The following is a 27706-nucleotide window of genomic DNA, read 5'->3' as shown; positions in this document are numbered from 1 at the left end:
ATGTACTACAATAAGTGCCCTTTGTCTTTGTGGGTGATTGTTCTCTGTTTGTATATGTACTACAATAAGTGCCCTTTGTCTTTGTGGGTGATTGTTCTGTTTGTATATGTACTACAATAAGTGCCTTTTGTCTTTGTGGGTGATTGTTCTCTGTTTGTATATGTACTACAATAAGTGCCTTTTGTCTTTGTGGGTGATTGTTCTCTGTTTGTATATGTACTACAATAAGTGCCCTTTGTCTTTGTGGGTGATTGTTCTCTGTTTGTATATGTACTACAATAAGTACCCTTTGTCTTTGTGGGTGATTGTTCTGTTTGTATATGTACTACAATAAGTGCCCTTTGTCTTTGTGGGTGATTGTTCTGTTTGTATATGTACTACAATAAGTGCCTTTTGTCTTTGTGGGTGATTGTTCTCTGTTTGTATATGTACTACAATAAGTGCCTTTTGTCTTTGTGGGTGATTGTTCTCTGTTTGTATATGTACTACAATAAGTGCCCTTTGTCTTTGTGGGTGATTGTTCTCTGTTTGTATATGTACTACAATAAGTACCCTTTGTCTTTGTGGGTGATTGTTCTGTTTGTATATGTACTACAATAAGTGCCTTTTGTCTTTGTGGGTAATTGTTCTCTGTTTGTATATGTACTACAATAAGTGCCTTTTGTCTTTGTGGGTGATTGTTCTGTTTGTATATGTACTACAATAAGTGCCTTTTGTCTTTGTGGGTAATTGTTCTCTGTTTGTATATGTACTACAATAAGTGCCTTTTGTCTTTGTGGGTGATTGTTCTCTGTTTGTATATGTACTACAATAAGTGCCTTTTGTCTTTGTGGGTGATTGTTCTTGTTTTGTATATGTACTACAATTAGTGCCTTTTGTCTTTGTGGGTGATTGTTCTCTGTTTGTATATGTACTACAATAAGTGCCTTTTGTCTTTGTGGGTAATTGTTCTCTGTTTGTATATGTACTACAATAAGTGCCTTTTGTCTTTGTGGGTGATTGTTCTCTGTTTGTATATGTACTACAATAAGTGCCTTTTGTCTTTGTGGGTGATTGTTCTCTGTTTGTATATGTACTACAATAAGTGCCTTTTGTCTTTGTGGGTGATTGTTCTCTGTTTGTATATGTACTACAATAAGTGCCTTTTGTCTTTGTGGGTGATTGTTCTCTGTTTGTATATGTACTACAATAAGTGCCTTTTGTCTTTGTGGGTGATTGTTCTCTGTTTGTATATGTACTACAATAAGTGCCTTTTGTCTTTGTGGGTGATTGTTCTCTGTTTGTATATGTACTACAATAAGTGCCTTTTGTCTTTGTGGGTGATTGTTCTCTGTTTGTATATGTACTACAATTAGTGCCTTTTGTCTTTGTGGGTGATTGTTCTCTGTTTGTATATGTACTACAATAAGTGCCTTTTGTCTTTGTGGGTGATTGTTCTCTGTTTGTATATGTACTACAATAAGTGCCTTTTGTCTTTGTGGGTGATTGTTCTCTGTTTGTATATGTACTACAATAAGTGCCTTTTGTCTTTGTGGGTGATTGTTCTTGTTTTGTATATGTACTACAATAAGTGCCTTTTGTCTTTGTGGGTGATTGTTCTCTGTTTGTATATGTACTACAATAAGTGCCTTTTGTCTTTGTGGGTGATTGTTCTTGTTTTGTATATGTACTACAATAAGTGCCTTTTGTCTTTGTGGGTGATTGTTCTCTGTTTGTATATGTACTACAATAAGTGCCTTTTGTCTTTGTGGGTGATTGTTCTCTGTTTGTATATGTACTACAATTAGTGCCTTTTGTCTTTGTGGGTGATTGTTCTCTGTTTGTATATGTACTACAATAAGTGCCTGTTGTCTTTGTGGGTGATTGTTCTCTGTTTGTATATGTACTACAATAAGTGCCTTTTGTCTTTGTGGGTGATTGTTCTCTGTTTGTATATGTACTACAATAAGTGCCTTTTGTCTTTGTGGGTGATTGTTCTCTGTTTGTATATGTACTACAATACGTGTCTTTTGTCTAACGTGCCATGTACATGTATTATATAAAGAGTATTGTAGTTTAATTCATTTTCATATTTTTGTTGTTGTATAATTTCAAATATGTTTGAATCTATAATTCTATATACATGTACCGGTACATGTTATTAAGGGTTCAATGGCCAAAAGTTTCTAGCGGGAGCCTCCCTTAGGCTTCCGTTCTATATACATATATAAACACTGTCTATCCTTTTACTGGTTAAAGTGTCTCATTTCTTAAGTAAGCACCTCCTGTACTACTTTTCAGGTTCAATTTTCTGTTGTGTTACTGAAGAAAAAAACTTTAAAAGAAAGATTATTGTCAAAAAAATTTTTTTTTTTTGTTTTTTTTTTTTTGTATTCAATTTTTTTTTTTTTTTTTTTTGAGAATTGCAGAAGATTTCATTTTCTGAGCTCCTGATATGTACATTGTATGATTGTTTATATGATGTCCTGTATACATATATAAAAATGTAAAAAAAATATTTGTCAGACTTAATGGACCTATTGTAGTTTTTCTAATTCTTCAAAAAAAATCTTTATGTTTTGGTAGTTTGACCAAATTCTAAACAGTGTGATAGCTGTTTACCTGGTAATGATTAATAACATTTGAGATATTAATAAACTATTAACTCATGATTTAGACTCTTTAGATACTGGTAATATAATAAAAGAATATTATGAGTGAATATATTGTCTGTGTTTCTTAACAGAAAAGTTTAGCAGCATGACGCTAATAAGAACTTCACTAATGATTAGTGTGAAATTCAGTTTTTTCATGAACTTTTAAGACATAAATTTAAAGAGAAATTTAGTGCACTCAATTGATTTCAACGATATGTTAAGTTTATAATTCTAGCCAAATTTGCAGCAAAGAAATTTTACTTTTCTTGTACAATGTGTCATGTACTCCCATCAAATATGCTAATGAGACAAAAGTTTATGAGATGAGATTACCTGCTCAATTTCAACTCAAATATATATCTACATGAATTGTATTTATACTGTAATGGATTATTTCTGATATATTTGATATACACAACACACTTGATTTAAGGTTGGTCTGATTTACAGCTACACAGCAAAATCAGACTAAATGTATAAGCAATGGGAAATGGATTTCTCTATATTAGCCTACAAGCTGAGCTGTATGATTCTAAACAGAAATGGATTTCTCTGAATTAGCCTACAAGCTGAATTGTATGATTCTAAAGAGAAATGGATTTCTCTGTATTAGCCTACAAGCTGAGCTGTATGATTCTAAAGAGAAATGGATTTCTCTGTATTAGCCTACAAGCTGAGCTGTATGATTCTAAAGAGAAATAGATTTCTCTGTATTAGCCTACAAGCTGAGCTGTATAATTCTAAAGAGAAATGGATTTTTCTGTATAAGCCTACAAGTTGAGCTGTATGATTCTAAAGAGAAATGAATTTCTCTGTAATAACCCACCAACTGAGCTGTATGATTCTAAAGAGAAATGAATTTCTCTGTAATAACTCACCAACTGAGCTGTATGATTCTAAAGAGAAATGGATTTCTCTGAATTAGCCTACAAGTTAAGCTGTATGATTCTAAAGAGAAATGGATTTCTCTGTAATAGCCCACCAACTGAGCTGTATGATTCTAAAGAGAAATGGATTTCTCTGTAATAACTCACCAACTGAGCTGTATGATTCTAAAGAGAAATAGATTTCTTTGTAATAACTCACCAACTGAGCTGTATGATTCTAAAGAGAAATGGATTTCTCTGTAATAACTCACCAACTGAGCTGTATGATTCTAAAGAGAAATAGATTTCTTTGTAATAACTCACCAACTGAGCTGTATGATTCTAAAGAGAAATGGATTTCTCTGTAATAACTCACAAGCTGAGCTGTATGATTCTAAAGAGAAATAGATTTCTTTGTAATAACTCACAAGCTGAGCTGTATGATTCTAAAGAGAAATGGATTTCTCTGTAATAGCCCACCAACTGAGCTGTATGATTCTAAAGAGAAATAGATTTCTTTGTAATAACTCACAAGCTGAGCTGTATGATTCTAAAGAGAAATGAATTTCTCTGTAATAACTCACCAACTGAGCTGTATGATTCTAAAGAGAAATAGATTTCTTTGTAATAACTCACAAGCTGAGCTGTATGATTCTAAAGAGAAATGGATTTCTCTGTAATAACCCACCAACTGAGCTGTATGATTCTAAAGAGAAATGGATTTCTCTGAATTAGCCTACAAGTTAAGCTGTATGATTCTAATTTCTCTGTAATAACCCACCAACTGAGCTGTATGATTCTAAAGAGAAATGGATTTCTCTGAATAAGCCTACAAGCTGAGCTGTATGATTCTAATTTCTCTGTAATAACCCACCAACTGAGCTGTATGATTCTAAAGAGAAATGGATTTCTCTGTAATAATCTACAGGTTGACCTGTATGGTTCCGAAGAAAAAAAGATGTCTCTGTATTAATCTACAAGCTGAGCTGTAAGATTATAAAGAGAAATGAAAATAAATCATCCTGCCTGTGTCTTGAATTCTTTTTCAAGTAATTAATGTATTTTTCCCAGAAATGACTGTGGTCAAATAAACACATGATTCTATATAATTTCATACCTGTCCTGTGGTCTGACAGGTAATCAAGTTTTTAGCAGTTTTTCAAGAGAGCGATTAGTGTTTTACAAATTCTGTTAGAGGTCAAAAGAATAATTTCACACACAGTTTTGAAAATTGAACATAAAAATATCTAAAAATGAAAGAAATTTCAATGCTGATAGCAAGTCTTAGGTTCAGATTGAATAAAAGTTATGATCACAATGAAAAGATAGTAAATTTCACAAGAGAGGTACAACACTGCGACTTCATGACCATATTTATCATACAATAAGCCCAGAGGGTTAACAAATATAAACTTGGGCTCCAAAAAAGGATGAGCTCATTATAGAACAACAAAATGGCATCTGCTAGCTTACCTGTTCAAACTGTAATAGCTATAAGTGGGCTTATCACCAGACATGTGCTTGTTTTAGGATAAAGTATCATGTTAATTATATATCGTGATAAAAGGTGGGTAGTCTTTATGTTAAGAATATTTGTATTAATGTTTAACCTAATTTCTTTGTACTGTAAATGATACGTATTTTTGAACACTGAAATTTTATGTCATTACATTTTTATAGATTTACACATTATCAAATTTATGCATCCTCATTATATGTACAATACAAACAACTATTTAATAAAATTTTATCATTATGTAACCCTGGTCAATACTTGCCGCAATATACCTCTCAGCTAGAGAGATCTTCTCTTCAGCTTGATCAGTTTTAACGTAAGACTAATAAGCCAGAGGTCCCGGGTTCGATCCCTAGCAGAGGCAGTGATTTGAATTCAATAAATCATGCACTCTGTAACATTCGCGTCCATTAGGGACTCCAGATATAATTATATAGTTAGCATTGCTTGCGAAAGCATCACAGTAACCGCTGAAAACTGGATGAGTTCTTTTCTAAAGGGGGAGTGTTTAACCCTGGTAAATACTGCTTGGAGAGATCTTCTCTCTAGCTCAATCGGTTGGGCGTAAGACTAGTAAGCCAGAGGTCCAGGTTCAATCCCTAAGCAGTGATTTAAATCTAATTGATCATGCATGCCCTCTGTTACAATTATTAATGATGTTTTCAATGTTGAAATTCCTAAAATATAATTGTCACAAAAATATGTCCATTTACAGTGTTTGGTGTTTAGAGTTATGTTATAGTGAGTGATGTAGATTAATATTTATTTGACGTTTTTTTATTTCATTATCCTCTTTAATCTTATAAACTATAATTCCAAATGGATGTCTTTATCTGTGAAGCCAGTTTGAGTCAATCAGAATAAAAAAAATCTCCTTCTTCAATTAATAATTAACAAAATCTTGAGATAATCTAGCGCTTTAATGCTAATTCCTGATTAATCTGTTAACTCTCTGTACTGTTGTGTTGAAGCTGTTTATGTATATTAGATTATAGAGGTATGTATTGTAGGTGTGTTCAGTGTATTCTAGACTCTTTAAGTAATGCATGTACATGGCACATAACTCTGTATTAGTGTTAAAGAATTATGTATCAGAGTTTTGTTGTGTATCTAATAAAACCATGTGAAGACAAACACAAAATAAAGTGAGAGGTATTACGTTTGTCAGTCAATGTCTACCTATGTCTCGCCCACAAAATCATGTACAGACAAACTCCTTAATTAACAGGCCAATTTTAACAGAAGTTGGTATGTATGATCAGTATATGCTATGTACTTGTGCATGCATTACATTGGTCAATTTTTACAGCCTCAAATCTTTTCCTGCTTGAGAAAATTACAGCTTTTTTCACAAAAAAAACTAAATAAGTAGCAGTCACAGATATTAAATAGACTTTAGATAGCTATCTGTCACTAAGCTTTGGTTAAGGAATACAAGACTGTAGACTGAATTACTTCTGTACCAGGGCAGTAGATAATGTTTTATATATTGAGAAATATTGTGGAGTCTGAATAATCCAGAAACACAACCAGATTAGTGGTGACTGGACAGTGCCACAACCAGTATAGTGGTGACTGGATAGTGGGACAAACAGATTAGTGGTTACTGGACAGTGCCACAACCAGATTAGTGGTGACTGGATAGTGGGACAAACAGATTAGTGGTTACTGGATAGTCGGACATTCAGATTAGTGGTGACAGGATAGTCGGACAACCAGATTAGTGGTAACTGGGTAGTGGGACAACCAGATTAGTGGTGACTGGATAGTAAGACAACCAGATTAGTGGTGACTGGATAGTAAGACAACCAGATTAGTGGTGACTGGATAGTGGGACAACCAGATTAGTGGTTACTGGATAGTGGGACAACCAGATTAGTGGTGACTGGATAGTAAGACAACCCAATTAGTGGTGACTGGATAGTAAGACAACCCAATTAGTGGTGACTGGATAGTGGGACAATCATATTAGTGGTGACTGGATAGTGGGACAATCAGATTAGTGGTGACTGGATAGTGGGACAACCAGATTAGTGGTGACTGGATAGTGGGACAACCAGATTGGTGGTGACAGGATAGTGGGACAGTCAAATTAGTGGTGACTGGGTAGAGGGACAGTCAAATGTATGGTGACAGGACAGTGGGATACAAAACTAGATTAGTTAGATGGAATTGGATAGGTGGACAGTCAGATTAGTGGTTACTAAGATCACAGTAGGATAATAAGCTTAAATTAGTAGTGGCTGATCATCGATAAAGAGATGCTTCTAATTTTGGGGGGATTTGATAAATTCTGTATAAATATGCAGAAAAATTATTAGTTCAAAGTAGTTATTTTTTATCAGATACATTTATAAAATAATGAATGGTGTATTAATATGAACCGTAAGTATACTTTTAAAAGCATTCTTGAAATATGTAGATGTATTCAAAATATAACTGAGACTTGTGAATGTAGTTTTTATGTTATCCAAAAATTTCAAATAACTCTGTCATAAATTTTGCATGACAAAAATGGATTAGAAGATATGACAATTTCTCCTTACCTATCATAACAAAACCATAAGTCTGTTAAAAAAGGTAAATGAAGACTTTCCTTTACAAAAATCGATTTTCACCAAAATATCAATCACAAGATTTTTTTTTTTTTTTTCAAATGTATTCAGTATCAGAAATAAAAATCCTCAACAGAAAGATAATGAGCATGCCATTGTTTTGAGCAAAACAAGAACAACTTTGTATTTTTCACATCATCACAGGGGGCGCTGTGAGAAAGCAGCCTAAGATTGAGACGTTTAAGAAACCTCCTCCAGCAGAGAAAACCAAACCTAAGAAGAAGGAGAAAGAAAAGGAAAAGCCACCACCGCAACCTAAATCTGACCCGTTCTTCGCCATGGAAACGGAAGATTTACAGGTAACTACTGAGAAATACATCTACTGAAATATTTATTCAGATTTTGAAAATTATTTGTGTTCTTTACAGACATTTGTCTAATTAGTGTCTATATAGGCAAAATTATACTGTTTCACTAAGATTAGGTAGAAAGATACCATTTATACCAAAATATGTTTTTAAATTAAGTTTACAGAAGATCATATACATGTATGTTTATCTGTCGGTCATAAGTAAAATCAATGTTCATACTTCAGTGGTCTTTACTGGGAAATTGACGGGATTGTTTGTTTTGATTAAGAAAATAAATAGGCTGAAAAAATATAAGGCTCCGGATTCTTGGATTTTATCTCAGTTATATATTATTTTTGTTAGACTGAAGGTACGGTGAAACCATACGATAAATTCAACGCAGAGCAGGATGCGGAGGTACTGAGGAAGGCAATGAAGGGACTTGGTAAGTACTTTGCCTCAGAATCCTCCAGGATCTGTTTAACAATTTCTGTCCAGCAATAAGCCCATGTTGGGTTGGACCCCCATACATGTCTAGATCATCACAGTTAATTAACTTAGAATTGCTTACAGTTGGTATTTCATGCTCTGTGATAAATTAAACCAGTCCTTAATTTCAGTTTTGGTTTTGATTTCCTGTGCTTAGTTTTGTATTTCAGGAGACGCATTGTAAGCCATGGATGTTGTCTAATAATTCTAATGAAAGGAAAATTTTGAAGGTTATTAAAAATGATAAAACTTTATTGATAAAAGTCATTGTGAAATGAGATTACCATTGAAAATACCACTAAAATATGGACCGTCCGATAAAGGGAGATAATTTAGGAAGTTTAACAAAACATATATTATGGGTAAAAATGGGTCCATGTTACTGTACCATGTTTCTACCTTGTAAATCAGACTCTAGCTAAGCCTTCTTAGAGCCAGGTAAATATATATACATGTATATATATACTACAGCTTTGCTGATATTCAAATTATCAATTGATTTTATCAAAAATGATTTTCAGGATTAGAAAATTTTCAAATATATTCTTCTAAATACTTTTTTTTGAAAAATATACTGATAAAAAGCCACTTTATACATTTTGATGATTCTATAATTACTGTGTAAAATTTTTTTTCATTATTTTGTTTTCCTTTGTTACTTTTGAAAATACTAAATTTACTATCATTGTTACATTTATTTTTGTGTTTCAGGAACGGATGAGGAGGCGATAACTAACGTCCTTGCGTACAGATCTAATCCACAACGTCAGGAAATCAGGACAACGTTTAAAACCATGTTTGGCAAAGTAAGTATTCCGAACTTCTTAAAAATAAAGTGTTATATATACTTAAAGTTTGTCTACGTTCTATATTTGAGACAGTTGAAGCGGGAATGGGGAGATAAACAATTTGCAGAATTTTAGTTTTTTTCTCTCCATCTGTCCATCCCTCAATTCCTCCATTTTTCTGTCTATCACAAGAAGTATTGCAGAGTTTGTCTTTCATGGTGGTATTATGTGTGAAGGCTTTATTGCCATCAAACATCCACATTCATTATTGTGCTGTCAAATTGGAAAATTATTATTATGTTTTCATTATTTCTAAACTTTGGCTAAATTTTGCATTTTTAAGCGCCATATTGGTCCAATTGGCAACATGTTTCACAAGCTTTCTCAAGTTTAATAATCTGTAAAAAATTTTGTTTAGTTAGATAATATAAAGACATTTCATTCTTTGTCTTTACAGGACTTGATCGAGGAGTTAAAAAGTGAGTTAAGTGGACATTATCTGGACACCTGTAAATCTCTACTGATGGCCCCCGCCGAGTATGACGCCTACCAACTACACAAAGCTATCAAAGTAAGTAGTCTAGAAAATACTGAAACCTATTTACACTTCTTATCAAACAATACAGTCCATGCCTGGTAATAAGCCCACCCATTTCAATTTTAGCTCAACAAAAAATACTGAAAATACTAATAGGTACAATTCCAACCTCCAACATTGAGTTAAAGTTTAAGTGTTGACCCCTTGGCTAATTGCTGTATATATAAATACAGCAGTATTGTCACCTTTACTTCAAACCCTCCTGTGAATGATGGAGAATGATAATTACTTCTAAGTCTTTGACTTTAATCAATACATTACGTTATACTTCAGGGGCTTGGTACAGACGAAGATGTCCTCATTGAAATTCTGTGTACAAGATCCAATGCTCAAATCAAAATGATTAAAGAAACATACAAAGCAAGTAAGTACTTTATAATAATATACAAGTTTACAAGGCATGAAAAGGTATGGGGGTCACCTGCTCGACCACCGAGTTTTCTCCCGGTACTTTGGTATCCTTCCACAGAAAGAACCCTTGTACACTTCAATCCGGGCCAACAAGCATGATTTATATATTATAGTTATTGATATAACTTGTTTTTCAATTGTTGTAAAAGAAATAAAGTTTACAGATACTTTTGTTTTTCTTTGATTTTAGAATTTAAAACAGTGTCAAATACTGCGTTTTATTTTCCCTAACACCAGCCATGTATAAAATTTCTCAATTGCTGGATTCCCTACATACGACATATTTTACTGGAACTAGCCAATATATTAATCTGGAGGGATTATGGGTGATATAGTATAATAATTTTTTATATCAAAATATTTGAATTTTACCCGTTGCTTTGTCTTGTGAATGTGAAATTTTGTCTGTCTAGAATATAACAAAGAACTAGAGAAGGACATCATTGGCGACACTTCGGGAAATCTGAAGCGCCTCCTAGTGTCACAAGTCCAGGCAAATCGTGACGAGAGCAAGGAGGTTGATCGCAACAAGGCCAAACAGGACGCCAAGGCTCTGTATGAGGCCGGCGAGAAGAAATGGGGAACAGATGAATCTCGCTTCAACGTAATTCTCGTGTCTCGCAGCTACCCACAGCTTCGAGCAACCTTTGATGAGTATGACAAGCTGTCTAAAAAAGATTTCGAGGAGGTGCTGAAGAGCGAAATGTCTGGAGATTTGCTCAGTGGAATGAAAACGATAGGTACGTAACACTGACAAATCTGGGAGTAATGATATCGGATTTATCATTTGATAACTTATTACATTAAAATGTCAATTTACTCAGCATCTTCAAGAAAATATGTAATGCATAACGTCATATACAAGAACATATGTAATGCATGACGTCATATACATGGAAGTGATCTACAAGGCTAATTTATCAGAGGTCTTACTGTAAATGTGGTCAATTTTTGTGGAGGTAAATGTCACAATATTGATAGGAAAAACCTATACACATGAAGATGACTTCAATGAATTCATTTCTTTTTGCACCTGCTGGATAAAAATCACAGACATCACAAAAACATAAGTAGGGGGAGGATTTCTGCAGCCAAACAGCATTCATGGATTTAGAATAATTTTCCCCCTCACATAAATTTCCAGGTTAACTGTATATTGCCGCTATTTGACTGACATTACATTTAAGCTGTGTCAATATGTGTCGGGTGTAAATAGCGATTTACTACATCAATTATTTTCTACCATAGAACTTACAAAAAGATATTGTGACAGAGTAATACACCAAATATTTTCATTATAATTAGTAATTCACCAAATATTCCTTATATTGAGTTGGACACCAAATATTCCTTATATTGAGGTCATTGTTGTTTAGCTAATCTGTAAATAAAAGTTATTCTTTTGATTTTTTTTGACAGTGAGATGTGTGAGGAACAAAGCTGGTCACTTTGCTCGCCAGCTGCAGAAAACCATGAAAGGAATTGGCACCGATGATGATACATTGGTGCGTGTGGTCGTCAGTCGGTGCGAGATCGACATGGTCCAGATCAAGGAAGCATTTGAAAGTCTGGCAGGCCAAACACTTCAACAGTATATAGCTGTGAGTATGATAGGACAAGGCCAAGTTAATTTATTCTTTGTTTCCTTTTTTTGGGAAAAACATATGTCATTATCAAGTCATTTTAATGAAAAAAAAATATGAAGAAACTTTGAAGAGTTTTATACAATTATATATTGCATTCTTGAATTTAAATGAAGAACTCTAAGAATTAAAAAACTAATTTTCGAATATGTAATGTTTAATCTATTTCATAGTGATCGTCATAAAAATATCAGCGATTTGGGAAACAGAAATTCCTTTCTGGGAGAAATTTTCGATAAAATTTTCATGAAATGTTATACACTCAAAATTTTCGGATTACAAACGAAACTCTTGTGCGATAAAAACCTCTGCGAAACTCATATTATATTTGTTATATTAGGATCATGAGATGTTTGATAATGCTGATCTGTGTTGATGTGATGTTTGGTTTCCAGGATGACCTCAGCTCAGACTACCGTGATGTGATCCTGTCTCTAGTCATGGGAGGACCTCCCCCAGACAGGGCCACAAAATGTGAGTGATCACTGACCAGCATGCATATTATTTTTCATATACTTAAAATCATGTTTTGATAAAATATTTTTTAATTCTTTTTCCTCCATTAAATTCAAAAAAAAAAATCCTGTGTTATTTTTTATCATATTTTGATTATCAATTCAAAAATAAAGATTCCAGATTTTTAAAGAAAATTCCTGTGTTATAACCATTCAATGGTGATTGTACATCATTGTTCTTACATCTGCAGAATTATATTATGCTGCAATTTTTATTCGACAGCTGGCAAGGGTTTTGTTGAAGCTGTGAAGTACAAGACTGAGGAGGAGTTAGACGAACAAGTACGAATGGAGACGGAAAATATTCAGGTAGGAGCATAACCGATAAAAATACATGTGTTGTATATGTATCTGATATTGTAATGGAGATATCTGTTAAACAGAAACAAGAAACTAGTGTGTACATATCTATCAAAATAACTGCAGCTGTAAAAAAAAAAAAAAGATAAAAATCTGACTGAAATTAGATTTGTTTTATAATGTATGAAATCTGATTTATTATACTTATCATAATTTACCAATGATAAATGAAGGAATTTGACTAGCACTTTGATTTATATAAATAAAATATTTGATAGTTACTTTTCTTTATTTTGCAATAGGAGGATCCTACTCTTAAGCCAGCAGAAAATTTTAATGCAGAAAATGATGCAGAGGTTTTAAAGAAAGCCATGAAAGGATTTGGTAAGGGGAGATAACTTAAGCCTGTAAAACAAAATTTTCTATAAACAAAGATTTTTAGCCCACCATCATCAGATGGTGGGCTATTCAAATCGCCCTGCGTCCGTGGTCCGTCGTCCGTCCGTCCGTCCGTCCCTCCGTCCGTCCGTAAACAATTCTTGTTATCGCTAATCCTCAGAAAGTACTGAAGGGATCTTTCTCAAATTTCATATGTGGGTTCCCCTTGGTGCCTAGTTATGCATATTGCATTTTGAGACCAATCGGAAAACAACATGGCCGACAGGCAGCCATCTTGGATTTTGACAATTGAAGTTTGTTATCGCTATTTCTGAGAAAATACTGAAGGGATCTTTCTCAAATTTCATATGTAGGCTCCCCTTGGTGCCAAGTTATGCATATTGCATTTTGAGACCAATCGGAAAACAACATGGCCGACAGGCAGCCATCTTGGATTTTGATAATTGAAGTTTGTTATCGCTATTTCTGAGAAAGTACTGAAGGGATCTTTCTCAAATTTCATATGTAGGCTCCCCTTAGTGCCTAGTTATGCATATTGCATTTTGAGACCAATCGGAAAACAACATGGCCGACAGGCAGCCATCTTGGATTTTGATAATTGAAGTTTGTTATCGCTATTTCTGAGAATGTACTGAAGGGATCTTTCTCAAATTTCATATGTAGGCTCCCCTTGGTGCCTAGTTATGCATATTGCATTTTGAGACCAATCGGAAAACAACATGGCCGACAGGCAGCCATCTTGGATTTTGATAATTGAAGTTTGTTATCGCTATTTCTGAGAATGTACTGAAGGGATCTTTCTCAAATTTCATATGTAGGCTCCCCTTGGTGCCTAGTTATGCATATTGCATTTTGAGACCAATCGAAAAACAACATGGCCGACAGGCAGCCATCTTGGATTTTGACAATTGAAGTTTGTTATCGCTATTTCTGAGAAAGTACTGAAGGGATCTTTCTCAAATTTCATATGTAGATTCCCCTTGGTGCCTAGTTATGCATATTGCATTTTGAGACCTATCGGAAAACAACATGGCCGACAGGCAGCCATCTTGGATTTTGACAATTGAAGTTTGTTATCGCTATTTCTAAGAAAGTACTGAAGGGATCTTTCTCAAATTTCATATATAGGTTCCCCTTGGTGCTTATTTATGCATATTGCATTTTGAGACCTATCGGAAAACAACATGGCCGACATGGTAGCCATCTTGGATTTTGACAATTGAAGTTTGTTATCGCTATTTCTGAGAAAGTACTGAAGGGATCTTTCTCAAATTTCATATATAGGTTCCCCTTGGTGCCTAGTTATGCATATTACATTTTGAGACCTATCGGAAAACAACATGGCCGACAGGCAGCCATCTTAGATTTTGACAATTGAAGTTTGTTATCGCTATTTCTCAGAAAGTAATGAAGGGATCTTTCTCAAATTTTCATATGTAGGTTGCCCTCTGTGCCTAGTTATGCATATTGCATTTTGAGACTAATCGTAAAACAACATGGCCGACAGGCAGCCATCTTGGATTTTGACAATTGAAACTTGTTATCGCTATTTCTGAGAAAGTACTGAAGGGATCTTTCTCAAATTTCATATGTAGATTCCCCTTGGTGCCTAGTTATGCATATTGCATTTTGAGACCTATCGGAAAACAACATGGCCGACAGGCAGCCATCTTGGATTTTGACAATTGAAGTTTGTTATCGCTATTTCTAAGAAAGTACTGAAGGGATCTTTCTCAAATTTCATATATAGGTTCCCCTTGGTGCCTATTTATGCATATTGCATTTTGAGACCTATCGGAAAACAACATGGCCGACATGGTAGCCATCTTGGATTTTGACAATTGAAGTTTGTTATCGCTATTTCTGAGAAAGTACTGAAGGGATCTTTCTCAAATTTCATATATAGGTTCCCCTTGGTGCCTAGTTATGCATATTACATTTTGAGACCTATCGGAAAACAACATGGCCGACAGGCAGCCATCTTAGATTTTGACAATTGAAGTTTGTTATCGCTATTTCTCAGAAAGTAATGAAGGGATCTTTCTCAAATTTTCATATGTAGGTTGCCCTCTGTGCCTAGTTATGCATATTGCATTTTGAGACTAATCGTAAAACAACATGGCCGACAGGCAGCCATCTTGGATTTTGACAATTGAAACTTGTTATCGCTATTTCTGAGAAAGTACTGAAGGGATCTTTCTCAAATTTCATATGTAGATTCCCCTTGGTGCCTAGTTATGCATATTGCATTTTGAGACCTATCGGAAAACAACATGGCCGACAGGCAGCCATCTTGGATTTTGACAATTGAAGTTTGTTATCGCTATTTCTAAGAAAGTACTGAAGGGATCTTTCTCAAATTTCATATATAGGTTCCCCTTGGTGCCTATTTATGCATATTGCATTTTGAGACCTATCGGAAAACAACATGGCCGACATGGTAGCCATCTTGGATTTTGACAATTGAAGTTTGTTATCGCTATTTCTGAGAAAGTACTGAAGGGATCTTTCTCAAATTTCATATATAGGTTCCCCTTGGTGCCTAGTTATGCATATTACATTTTGAGACCTATCGGAAAACAACATGGCCGACAGGCAGCCATCTTAGATTTTGACAATTGAAGTTTGTTATCGCTATTTCTCAGAAAGTAATGAAGGGATCTTTCTCAAATTTTCATATGTAGGTTGCCCTCTGTGCCTAGTTATGCATATTGCATTTTGAGACTAATCGTAAAACAACATGGCCGACAGGCAGCCATCTTGGATTTTGACAATTGAAACTTGTTATCGCTATTTCTAAGAAAGTACTGAAGGGATCTTTCTCTTATTTCATATGTATGTTCCCCTTGGTGCCTAGTTATGCATATTGCATTTTGAGACCAATCAGAAAACAACATGGCCGACAGGCAGCCATCTTGGATTTTGACAATTGAAGTTTGTTATCGCTATTTCTCAGAAAGTACTGAAGGGATCTTTCTCAAACATTTTTGTAAGTTCCCCTTGGTCTGTAGTTCTGCATATTGCATCTTGGGACCAATAGGAAAACAACATGGCCAATAGGCAGCCATCTTGGATTTTGACAATTGAAGTTTGTTATCGCTATTTATCAGAAATTGCTGAAGAGATCTTTCTGAAATTTCATTTGTAGGTTGCCCTCTGTGCCTAGTTATGCATATTAGATTTTGAGACCAGTCAGAGAACAACCTGCCCGACAGGCAGCCATCTTGTATTTCGATAACAATTGAAGTTTGTTATCGCTATTTTACAGAAGGTACTGAAGGGATCTTTCTCAAATTTCATATGTAGGTTCCCCTTGGTCCCTGGTGTTGCATTTTGGGACCAATCCGAAAACAACAGACAGCCATTATCGCTAAATCTTAAATTTTATATATAGGTTCCCCTTGTTTGAAAAGTACTAGAGGGCTGTTTCTGAATTTACACAGTAAGACTTAGAGGAAGGGAAAAGTAGAGAAAAGATCAATCTGACATGGAACCTATAAAGATCATTCAATGGTGGGCGCCAAGATCCCTCTGGTTTTATTTCTTTTTTAAATCAACACATTTTGGAATATTGTGATTAATTATATATAATTCAAGGTTTATTATGAGTTTATTAGACATATTCTTATTTTGGTAAAATGTGCCATAATCATAAATAACATATTGCTTATGTAATATTTTAATGTTATTATGGAATATTTTATGTACTTAATATTAATTGCACAAGGCGCAAAAGAAGAGCAACAAGCTCAGTACCTGATACAATATTTATCCCCCGCGAAACGCGTTTGCGGGGGATATTAAATTGGGCTCCGTCCGCCGTCCGTCCGTGCCTCCGTCCGTCCGTCCCTCCTTCCGTAAACAATTATTGTTATCGCTGTTTCTCAGAAAGTACTGAAGGGATCTTTCTCAAATTTCATATGTAGGTTCCCCTTGGTGCCTAGTTATGCATATTGCGTTTTGAGACCAATCTGAAAACAACATGGCCGACAGGCAGCCATCTTGGATTTTGACAATTGAAGTTTGTTATCGCTATTTCTGAGAAAGTACTGAAGGGATCTTTCTCAAATTTCATATGTAGATTCCCCTTGGTGCCTAGTTATGCATATTGCATTTTGAGACCAATCAGAAAATAACATGGCCGACAGGCAGCCATCTTGGATTTTGACAATTGAAGTTTGTTATCGCTATTTCTCAGAAAGTACTGAAGGGATCTTTCTCAAACATTTTTGTAAGTTCCCCTTGGTCTGTAGTTCTGCATATTGCATCTTGGGACCAATAGGAAAACAACATGGCCAATAGGCAGCCATCTTGGATTTTGACAATTGAAGTTTGTTATCGCTATTTATCAGAAATTGCTGAAGAGATCTTTCTGAAATTTCATTTGTAGGTTGCCCTCTGTGCCTAGTTATGCATATTAGATTTTGAGACCAGTCAGAGAACAACCTGCCCGACAGGCAGCCATCTTGTATTTCGATAACAATTGAAGTTTGTTATCGCTATTTTACAGAAGGTACTGAAGGGATCTTTCTCAAATTTCATATGTAGGTTCCCCTTGGTCCCTGGTGTTGCATTTTGGGACCAATCCGAAAACAACAGACAGCCATTATCGCTAAATCTTAAATTTTATATATAGGTTCCCCTTGTTTGAAAAGTACTAGAGGGCTGTTTCTGAATTTACACAGTAAGACTTAGAGGAAGGGAAAAGTAGAGAAAAGATCAATCTGACATGGAACCTATAAAGATCATTCAATGGTGGGCGCCAAGATCCCTCTGGTTTTATTTCTTTTTTAAATCAACACATTTTGGAATATTGTGATTAATTATATATAATTCAAGGTTTATTATGAGTTTATTAGACATATTCTTATTTTGGTAAAATGTGCCATAATCATAAATAACATATTGCTTATGTAATATTTTAATGTTATTATGGAATATTTTATGTACTTAATATTAATTGCACAAGGCGCAAAAGAAGAGCAACAAGCTCAGTACCTGATACAATATTTATCCCCCGCGAAACGCGTTTGCGGGGGATATTAAATTGGGCTCCGTCCGTCCGTCCGTCCGTGCCTCCGTCCGTCCGTCCCTCCTTCCGTAAACAATTATTGTTATCGCTGTTTCTCAGAAAGTACTGAAGGGATCTTTCTCAAATTTCATATGTAGGTTCCCCTTGGTGCCTAGTTATGCATATTGCGTTTTGAGACCAATCTGAAAACAACATGGCCGACAGGCAGCCATCTTGGATTTTGACAATTGAAGTTTGTTATCGCTATTTCTGAGAAAGTACTGAAGGGATCTTTCTCAAATTTCATATGTAGGTTCCCCTTGGTGCCTAGTTATGCATATTGCGATTTGAGACCAATCGGAAAACAACATGGCCAACAGGCAGCCATCTTGGATTTTGACAATTGAAGTTTGTTATCACTATTTCTGAGGAAGTACTGAATGGATCTTTCTGAAATTTCAAATGTAGGTTTCCCTTGGTGCCTAGTTATGCATATTGCGTTTTGAGACCAATCCGAAAACAACATGGCCGACAGGCAGCCATCTTGGATTTTGACAATTGAAGTTTGTTATCGCTATTTCTGAGAAAGTACTGAAGGGATCTTTCTCAAATTTCATATGTAGGTTCCCCTTGGTGCCTAGTTATGCATATTGCGTTTTGAGTCCAACCGAAAACAACATGGCCGACAGGCAGCCATCTTGGATTTTGACAATTGAAGTTTGTTATCATTATTTCTGAGAAGTACTGAATGGATCTTTCTGAAATTTCATATGTAGGTTCCCCTTGGTGCCTAGTTATGCATATTGCATTTTGAGACCAATCCGAAAACAACATGGCCGACAGGCAGCCATCTTGGATTTTGACAATTGAAGTTTGTTATCAGCTATTTCTGAGAAAGTACTGAATGGATCTTTCTGAAATTTCATATGTAAGGTTTCCCTTGGTGCCTAGTTATGCATATTGCGTTTTGAGACCAATCTGAAAACAACATGGCCGACAGGCAGCCATCTTGGATTTTGACAATTGAAGTTTGTTATCACTATTTCTGAGAAAGTATTTAAGGGATCTTTCTCAAATTTCATAGGTAAGTTTCCCTTGGTGCCTAGTTATGCATATTGCGTTTTGAGACCAATCTGAAAACAACATGGCCGACAGGCAGCCATCTTGGATTTTGACAATTGAAGTTTGTTATCACTTTTTCTGAGAAAGTACTGAATGGATCTTTCTGAAATTTCATATGTGAGTTTCCCTTAGTGCCTAGTTATGCATATTGCGTTTTGAGACCAATCTGAAAACAACATGGCTGACAGGCAGCCATCTTAGATTTTGACAATTGAAGTTTGTTATCACTATTTCTGAGAAAGTATTTAAGGGATCTTTCTCAAATTTCATATGTAAGTTTCCCTTGGTGCTTAGTTATGCATATTGCATTTTGAGACCAATCTGAAAATAACATGGCCGACAGGCAGCCATCTTTGATTTTGACAATTAAAGTTTGTTATCGCTATTTCTGAGAAAGTACTGAAGGGATCTTTCTCAAATTTCATATGGAGGTTCCCCTTGGTGCCTTGTTATGCTTATTGCATTTTGAGATCAATTGGAAAACAATATGGCCGACAGACCGCCATCTTGGATTTTGACAAATGAAGTTTGTTATCTCTATTTCTCAAAGTACTGAATGGATCTTTCTCAAATTTCAGAAGTAGGTTCCCCTTGGTCCATTGTATTGCATTTTTAGACCAGTCTGTCCTGAAAACAACCTGGCAAACAAACAGCCATTATCGTTAAATCTCAAATTTCTTATATAGCTAGCTAGGATTCCCTTGAAAAATACTGGAGGGATGTCTCAATTTGCACAGATTAGTAAAATGAAGGGAAAAGTAGAGAAAAGATCAATCTGACATGGAACCTATGAAGATCATTCAATGGTGGGCGCCAAGATCCCTCTGGGATCTCTTGTTATGTTATCATCCCGAGACCAAAAAAATGTGGGTTTTTGCTCTACGTTGCTTTTGATATGCTAGTTGAGCTGTTAAATATAAAGTTCTCAAAGTAAGAAGATTGTCTCAATAAAGTTTATAGGCCTTTGTTGATTAATTGTTCAAGTTAGATTAAAATTCATTTGACGTCTCTATTACATTCAGTGGCCGAGTGGTTAAGGTGTCCCGACACTTTATCACTAGCCCTCCACCTCTGGGTTGCGAGTTCAAAACCTACGTGGGACAGTTGCCAGGTACTGACCGTAGGCCGGTGTTTTTTCTCCGGGAACTCCGGCTTTCCTCCACCTCCGAAACCTGGAACGTCCTTAAATGACCCTGGCTGTATAAAGGACGTTAAACAAAACAAACCAAACCACATAAACCAACATAAAATATAAATCACTTAAATCCCTAAATGATTGATATAAATGTAGTCCATGTCTAATTGTGGTTGTTTTACAGGTACTGATGAAAAGGCTATTATCAATGTCCTGGGCTTCAGGTCTAATGAACAGAGGATGGAGATTGTAAAGACATTTAAAACAATGTTTGGGAAGGTAAGAACAGTTGCAATAAGAACTGAGTTGACATTTTGATAATAATATAATTGTCCTGGTCCAGTGAGGATTCCTGTACAAGGGAACAGAAGATGTTAGATATTTTCATGTTTTTAATGAAATAAACATCAGTGTCAGACATTTCTATTTAATGTGTATGATATTGTAAGATGGCCTCAGACCACAATTAATTTCCCTCTATGTTATACCAAAGAAAAATAAAAATAAAAATATTTCAAAACATTGCAAAAAATCTAGTTTTCATATATGTTGTAGAACTGTTCAATCTGAATCTGCAGTGAGCTGGAAAGTACCTCATGACCGGCATTTAAGAAAGATATTTTTATTTAAATGCCACCACCCCTCTATATTATGGGAAAATCCGGAAAATTACAAAATATCACTACTCAAACCTTATAACTCCCTGTGTCCTTCCTCACAAACAAACATGCAAATGGTGTCAAAACAAAATTCTCCCACTAGAATAGATATTGCACTACAAATATATGTTAAAATTATGAACATATCTGCAATAGCTAAGTCAGGAAAAAATATTTAGTAACATACCTGAAATTTACTTATGTACTACATTCGTGTACAACGACCCGGAAGTGTAACTGTGGTCTGAGGCCTGTATATATGTATTTTTTAGAGATACAATTTTCTGGTTATATCACCACATTTGGCATACAATAACACATGTTATTGCAAATTATTGTGAAATTTACTTCATAAATGAAAAAGTTATATCATTTTCAGTTACCCTACCCCCATCCTCTGTAAAACTCTACTCTGCCAATGAGACTTCTGAGAGACCCAATATGTAAATGGCTAATTGGGCCATCAATATTCAAGTAATATATCAACATCATATATCAAATTAAAGCTTATTCAATACTTTTCTGAAATTTATATGTTGTTTTTCAATTTTCACAAAAATGAACTTTATAAGGAATTTTTAATAATCCATGTAAAAAAATACACTTTTCAACACAATTTTTTTCAGTAAAAATGAAACAGTTTTTTTTTCAAAAATCACAGCCTGTCTAACTTTATACCACTGTATACAGGAAGTTTCCCCCTATAAAATGAGTGTAATTGAAACTTTATAGCCCAATTAATTAATTAGTAAACACATGACAAACACACCCAGGTAGGCAGGTGCCCTCTCTTCATTGGTCAGCACCAGGGGGATTTGGGTATGAGATATCCCCTTCCTGTGGGCTTGTAATCCTTATTAAGTGGTGTATATATTTAGACCATATGTGTTTTATGTAAGTTCAGGTAAAATAAAGGGTTTTGGATATATAGGGGTCAATTTTAGAGGGATATTTGGCCTGACAGCACCATGAAAGGGAGGAAGAAAAGACTAAAATCTGCTTTCCAGTATGGTAACACACCACATAATAAGGGTAAAACAACTGCAGGACATGGGGTAAGTAAGGTTTTAACTAAAAACGAATCAGGCACCTGGAAACGATTGAGTCCCAATGTCTTTTCTTTAGTTACAGTAACGCGCCCTGGTAGCAACTTTCCCAGCACTTCTGACACCGAAGGTAACCCTGGTAATGTGAAACTCCTTAGGCCCAGAAAAACCAAAGCGACTGATCTAGAGGCTTTAGACCTACATGAAAACATGAATAAAAAGCCTAGATTACAAACTCGTATCAGAAATCAGGGTAATCGATTAATAAATACAGAGAAAATTGGAGACCTCATGCAAATTATCTCCTCACACAGGTGTGACAACCCAGATGTTGATATTTACAATGAGATCAAAATAGGAGTAACATGTAAATTTCAAGTCTCATGTAAAACATGTGGTTGGGTGTCTGATACACATAAGATGTACAATGAAGTTCAATCACCAAAAAGGGGACCAAACCCTGCAGTACCAAATCTGACAATGCACGCTGGCCTCCAAGAAACACCTATGGGGCCAGCAGGTGCACGGCGTTTGTTTAATTCAATGAACTTGGTTCCCCCCTGCCGTAGTGGTATGCAGAGAAATGCTAATATGGTGGGGGAGAAAATAATATCACTAAATAAAGAGGATATGGCTAATAAAGCAAAAGAGGTAAGGGAGATATGCGAGTTGAGGGGAGACCCCAACATGGTTAACGTACAAGTTGACGGAAGATACAATAGGTCAACAATAACCTGCCGTAACAAGCCTGGTACAAGTGCTGTACAATTAGCACTAATAGCGCGTGAGGACATTACAGACAAAAATTATATCTTGGGAATAGCCGTCCAATCACAGATATGCTGGAAGGGTAAATGGTTACGGCTCAAAGGGTTTGATGCTAAATGTCCTGGTGGCCACATTGACTGTAGTGCTACAATAGGGGAGGGGACACCGCTATCCGAGTTCGAAGCTGCTAAGCTTGTGGGTGAGCAATTGTACCAACAGGATCTTATTGTACGGTACGCAACATCTGATGGAGACGCGAGATCTGTCGCAGGTCTAGATGCGGCATATAAAAACTTTATACCCATGTGGAAAGTCCAACGTCTAGCTGATCCCACCCATTTAGGAAAAGCTCAATTTAGAAAATATATACGAGCACATTTCAGCTCAGACATGTTCCCCGGAATGAGCACTAGAGAGGGAAAAACTGAATCACAAAAAGTTCTGAGCAGGGACATAAAAGCTCGATGTAGTTTGATTTGTAAAGAGCTCACAAAAGATTGTACCGGGGAAACCAAAATTATGCGTGAAAAACTACCCCATGTGCTAGATGCTACCCTCAGGTGCTACAGTGGGGATTGTTCCCAGTGCAAAAGATACTCCTATGTGTGCAATGGTGGAGTTGGTAGTGGTACTTGGTGGAACAGGTCCATATTCCTGTCTAAACATAAACTATTTAGCTTGAACCCAGATGAAAATGACAAACAGCTATTGCTCGAGATACTGAAAATGAAATTAACAGATGAATGTATCACAGGAATGTCTCTTGGAGCAAATACCCAAAGATGCGAGGCTTTTTTCAGGCTGCTTAACAGCCGCTTACCAAAAAATGTGCTATATAGCAAGAATATGAATGCACGATTCAATGGAGCTGTCCACACAGCAAATAATGGGGTGGGAAATTCCCTCATGAAAAAAATGGAGTGCCTCGGTGCAGCAGTAGCACCTGAAGTGAGGCGCTCTCTGCGACAAATGCAGTCAGAGCAAAATTACCACCAAGAGTACCAAAAAACCCCAGCTTTTAAGAAAAGGACTCTAGAACTGAAAGCAGAAGCTATTCAGAGGCACATTAAAAATAAGGGAGCTAGATCTGATTATAAAAAGGGACAGCTTGACACATATCCTGACCTCAGCACCAGTAGACTGAGCTCCAACAATGATGAACACAACTATCACAAATAGTTATATATAAATATATATGTGTGTACATAAAATGAAATCATCAAAAACATTAAAAAAAACAAAATAAAACAAAAACAAAACAAAAACCAATAGAAATAACCATGATTGAGATGTATGAGATGAGCCGAGCTTGAGCCGTGCTCTGTGCAAAATGTACATAAAATGTTGATGCATATATTTCAGATAATGTACCTGTATATATTCTAATAAACAATCTGGATATTCCCCATGTCCTGTGCAATTATTACAGTTTTTACAATGAATTCTGTTGTTGTTAATAACATGTGGCTCCAAACTGATATGGTCAACAGTTGTGCATAAATTATTATGACACAGGTGTGATGCATCAAAGTGTGCAGGTAATTCTAAAACTTCCTTATCCAGCATAACACAGAAACGGTGTGCGGTAACCGTTTTCCAGACACCTGTGTCCGGGTGCCGGTATCTTACAATGCCATATTTTTTGTTGTTAGACAGTGGTCCCATCCATACCCTGCACCTGCTGTTCGCAGAAATCACAGATTTCTGGGTTACCATTTCCCTATATTTCACAAGAAAATTTTCCATTTTCCTGTATCTAATTAAATTTTAGATGTTCATGAAAGTGAAAGTACGTATACTGAAGTAAACATGTGCTTTGCTGACAACCCGGCTCAATATATAAGACTTTATCAAATTTTAACATGAAATTTTGCTAAAATCATAGAAAAAGTGATGTAATAAGACAAATAAAATATAAATTCATTCATAATTTACACTGACACCTAGTACAAACCTTCAACTTCAATATCCCAGCCTGTCAAATGTCTACTTCAAACGTGCCGACTACAGCGGAAGTTTTAGACGGGGTATAACTCTAGCCTATGCAGGCCTCAGACCACAATTAATTTCCCTCTATATTATATCAAAGAAAAATAAAAATAAAAATATTTCAAAACATTGCAAAAAATCTAGTTTTCATATATGTTGTAGAACTGTTCAATCTGAATCTGCAGTGAGCTGGAAAGTACCTCATGACCGGCATTTAAGAAAGATATTTTTATTTAAATGCCACCACCCCTCTATATTATGGGAAAATCCGGAAAATTACAAAATATCACTACTCAAACCTTATAACTCCCTGTGTCCTTCCTCACAAACAAACATGCAAATGGTGTCAAAACAAAATTCTCCCACTAGAATAGATATTGCACTACAAATATATGTTAAAATTATGAACATATCTGCAATAGCTAAGTCAGGAAAAAATATTTAGTAACATACCTGAAATTTACTTATGTACTACATTCGTGTACAACGACCCGGAAGTGTAACTGTGGTCTGAGGCCAGATAGCAACATCATCATCGACATATCATTGTCAACAATATTAGTTGTACTAAAATAAAAATCATAAATATTGGTGTGAGGAACAGAATCTTACACTTCCTCATATCAGATAGATAGCTTTAAAATCATATATAATTGTTTTCAAAACAATTTATTCTGACTTCAGAAAAACTAGCTGGTTTTCCTTTTATTTTGAAGATTGTGTGGCATGTAACTGGGGTACATGTACAGCATTTTTTCTGTGCGGTGCTAACTGTTAAGACAACTAGATTTACTTTGTCTGTCATCAGACGTCAGTGGTATCAACAGTAATCTAGATGTATTTGAGATAGTATTGACCTACAAGAGTAACGGCAGTATGGATTTAATTGTCTCCAGACAATAACCTTGTTGTTGTTTAGTATGATAACCTGTCATTGTTGTTTGTTCAGGACTTGGTTAAGGAACTTGATGGAGAACTCAGTGGAGGTCTGAAGGTGCTGTGTCATGGTCTATGTATGACAAGTCCAGACTTTGATGCTATGAACCTGAACAAGGCTATCAAGGTCAGTTGATGAATGGTGTCTATATTAGAAAGTCAAGACTTGAAGTCTCCATCTAATTTTCTTGATAGACAAAATGAAAACAGACGAGTAATATTAGATTCTGTTTGTTGTCGACAACAAAAAATTATTGAAACTTTGATAATTAAAAAGATATATCAAAAGTTTGATGACAAAAAAATATACAGTATATTGAAAGCTTGATAGCAAAAAATGATATTTATCGAAAGTTTGATAACAAAAAAAAAATATCGAAAGTCTGATAATAAAAAAAGAATATATATGGAAAGTTTGATAACAACCAAATGTATTGAAAATTTAATCTATTATAAATCTGTTACTATTATTAACTTAATTTTTTCAGGGCCTTGGCACCGATGAGCAGGTGCTTGTGGAAATTATCTGTACTCGATCTAATGCCCAGATCCAGGCCTTCAAGACAGCTTACAAAGCTAGTGAGTATCGCATGTCTCTTAAATCGACATCTGTACTCGATCACAACTTTAATACAATATACTTGAGAACAAAACTATGGAGTATCATACATGTATGTCTATATCTAAAGGGGCTGCGGTGGCCGAGTGGTTAAGGTGTCCCGACACTTTATCACTAGCCCTCCACCTCTGGGTTGCAAGTTCGAAACCTATGTGGGGCGGTTGCCAGGTACTGACCGTAGGCCGGTGTTTTTTCTCCGGGTACTCCAGCTTTCCTCCACCTCCAAAACCTGGCCCGTCCTTAAATGACCCTGGTTGTCTATTATCTACTCGATTGGATAAGGACAGCTCAAAATTTCTGTTCATTTTAAAGTGTCATACTGCTGGTTAGAAATTGACATAATAGTTACATTAAAATCACATAAGAATCTTAATAAATAAATGAAGGGGTAGCAAATGTAAATGTAAAAATGAAGCAGCGTTTCTATTGCATTCATGGTTGATATAAATGACATTGGTTTGCTGCCAAACATAAAATGGTTTGTTTGTATCCTTTTGATTTGATTGAAGTTCACCTAATTCTACAGAATAATTGTAAACTATATGGTATCGTTTTTATAGAGTATGGCAAGGAACTGGAGACCGATGTCGCTGGCGACACGTCCGGAAACTTCAAACGTTTATTGATCAGCTGTCTGCAGGCTAACCGTGACGAGAGCAAAGAGTTTGACCGCAATAAGGCCAAGCAAGATGCACAGGCCTTACATGAAGCTGGTGAGAAGAAATGGGGAACGGATGAGTCTCGCTTCAATGTCATTCTAGTGGCCCGTTCTTATGCACAGCTCCGTGCAACCTTCCAGGAATATGCCAAACTTGCAAACAAAGACATCGAAGATACACTGAAGAGTGAGATGTCTGGTGACCTTCTCAAGGGCATGCTGGCTGTTGGTAAGGTTGAAAACAGATTTTGCAGTGCCTAAGCTGAAATGAAAATGAACTTCCATTTTAAGAGTGTCAAATTGTTGGCAATTCTGTAAGAAAACTATGGAAAAAATTGTCAAATTTTTGTTTTGTTTTTTGAAATGAAAGAACTTAATATACTTTAGAATCTAAAATAAGCTAAAAGTTTTTCTGTGTACTTTTCATTAATTTTGCAAACTGTTTGATCTATAACACATATTAGACCAGTTTCTTATTCTTTCTATAAATAGATCAGTCAATAAGCAGCATAAAGCAGTAGAAGTTTAATTATTTGGCTTCGTTTGAGTAGTAGGAAAAATAAAGTCTTGGATAAACTTAATAATTCATTAATACATTAGTCTTATGAGCAAAATATTTGTTACTAAGTTGTTGCATATGGTCTCAGAAGAAAACAACAAATGAAAAGCTAAAGTTCTGCATCTTGTCCCATTTTCA

At 35.5% G+C, this 27706-nt stretch overlaps 1 protein-coding gene across 1 annotated transcript in view; it reads left to right on the top strand.

Annotated features, from left to right (window-relative positions):
* The window catches only part of LOC117322436 (annexin A6-like), a 39513-nt gene that overhangs the window by 8404 nt on the left and 3403 nt on the right, over nucleotides 1-27706 (top strand). Inside the window, exons 10-23 of the mRNA XM_033877353.1 lie at nucleotides 7778-7932; nucleotides 8287-8368; nucleotides 9124-9218; nucleotides 9658-9771; nucleotides 10072-10162; nucleotides 10623-10949; nucleotides 11629-11810; nucleotides 12248-12326; nucleotides 12591-12676; nucleotides 12970-13051; nucleotides 20519-20613; nucleotides 25746-25859; nucleotides 26221-26311; nucleotides 26912-27238. Coding sequence (XP_033733244.1) covers nucleotides 7778-7932; nucleotides 8287-8368; nucleotides 9124-9218; nucleotides 9658-9771; nucleotides 10072-10162; nucleotides 10623-10949; nucleotides 11629-11810; nucleotides 12248-12326; nucleotides 12591-12676; nucleotides 12970-13051; nucleotides 20519-20613; nucleotides 25746-25859; nucleotides 26221-26311; nucleotides 26912-27238 — 1920 coding nt within the window. The remainder of the gene's footprint in view (nucleotides 1-7777; nucleotides 7933-8286; nucleotides 8369-9123; nucleotides 9219-9657; nucleotides 9772-10071; nucleotides 10163-10622; nucleotides 10950-11628; nucleotides 11811-12247; nucleotides 12327-12590; nucleotides 12677-12969; nucleotides 13052-20518; nucleotides 20614-25745; nucleotides 25860-26220; nucleotides 26312-26911; nucleotides 27239-27706) is intronic.

Source organism: Pecten maximus, chromosome 2 (assembly GCF_902652985.1).
Source record: "Pecten maximus chromosome 2, xPecMax1.1, whole genome shotgun sequence".
Taxonomy (NCBI): Eukaryota; Metazoa; Mollusca; class Bivalvia; order Pectinida; family Pectinidae; genus Pecten; species Pecten maximus.
The sequence above is the reverse complement of the archived record's forward strand: the minus strand, read 5'-3'. Positions and strand labels throughout refer to the sequence as shown.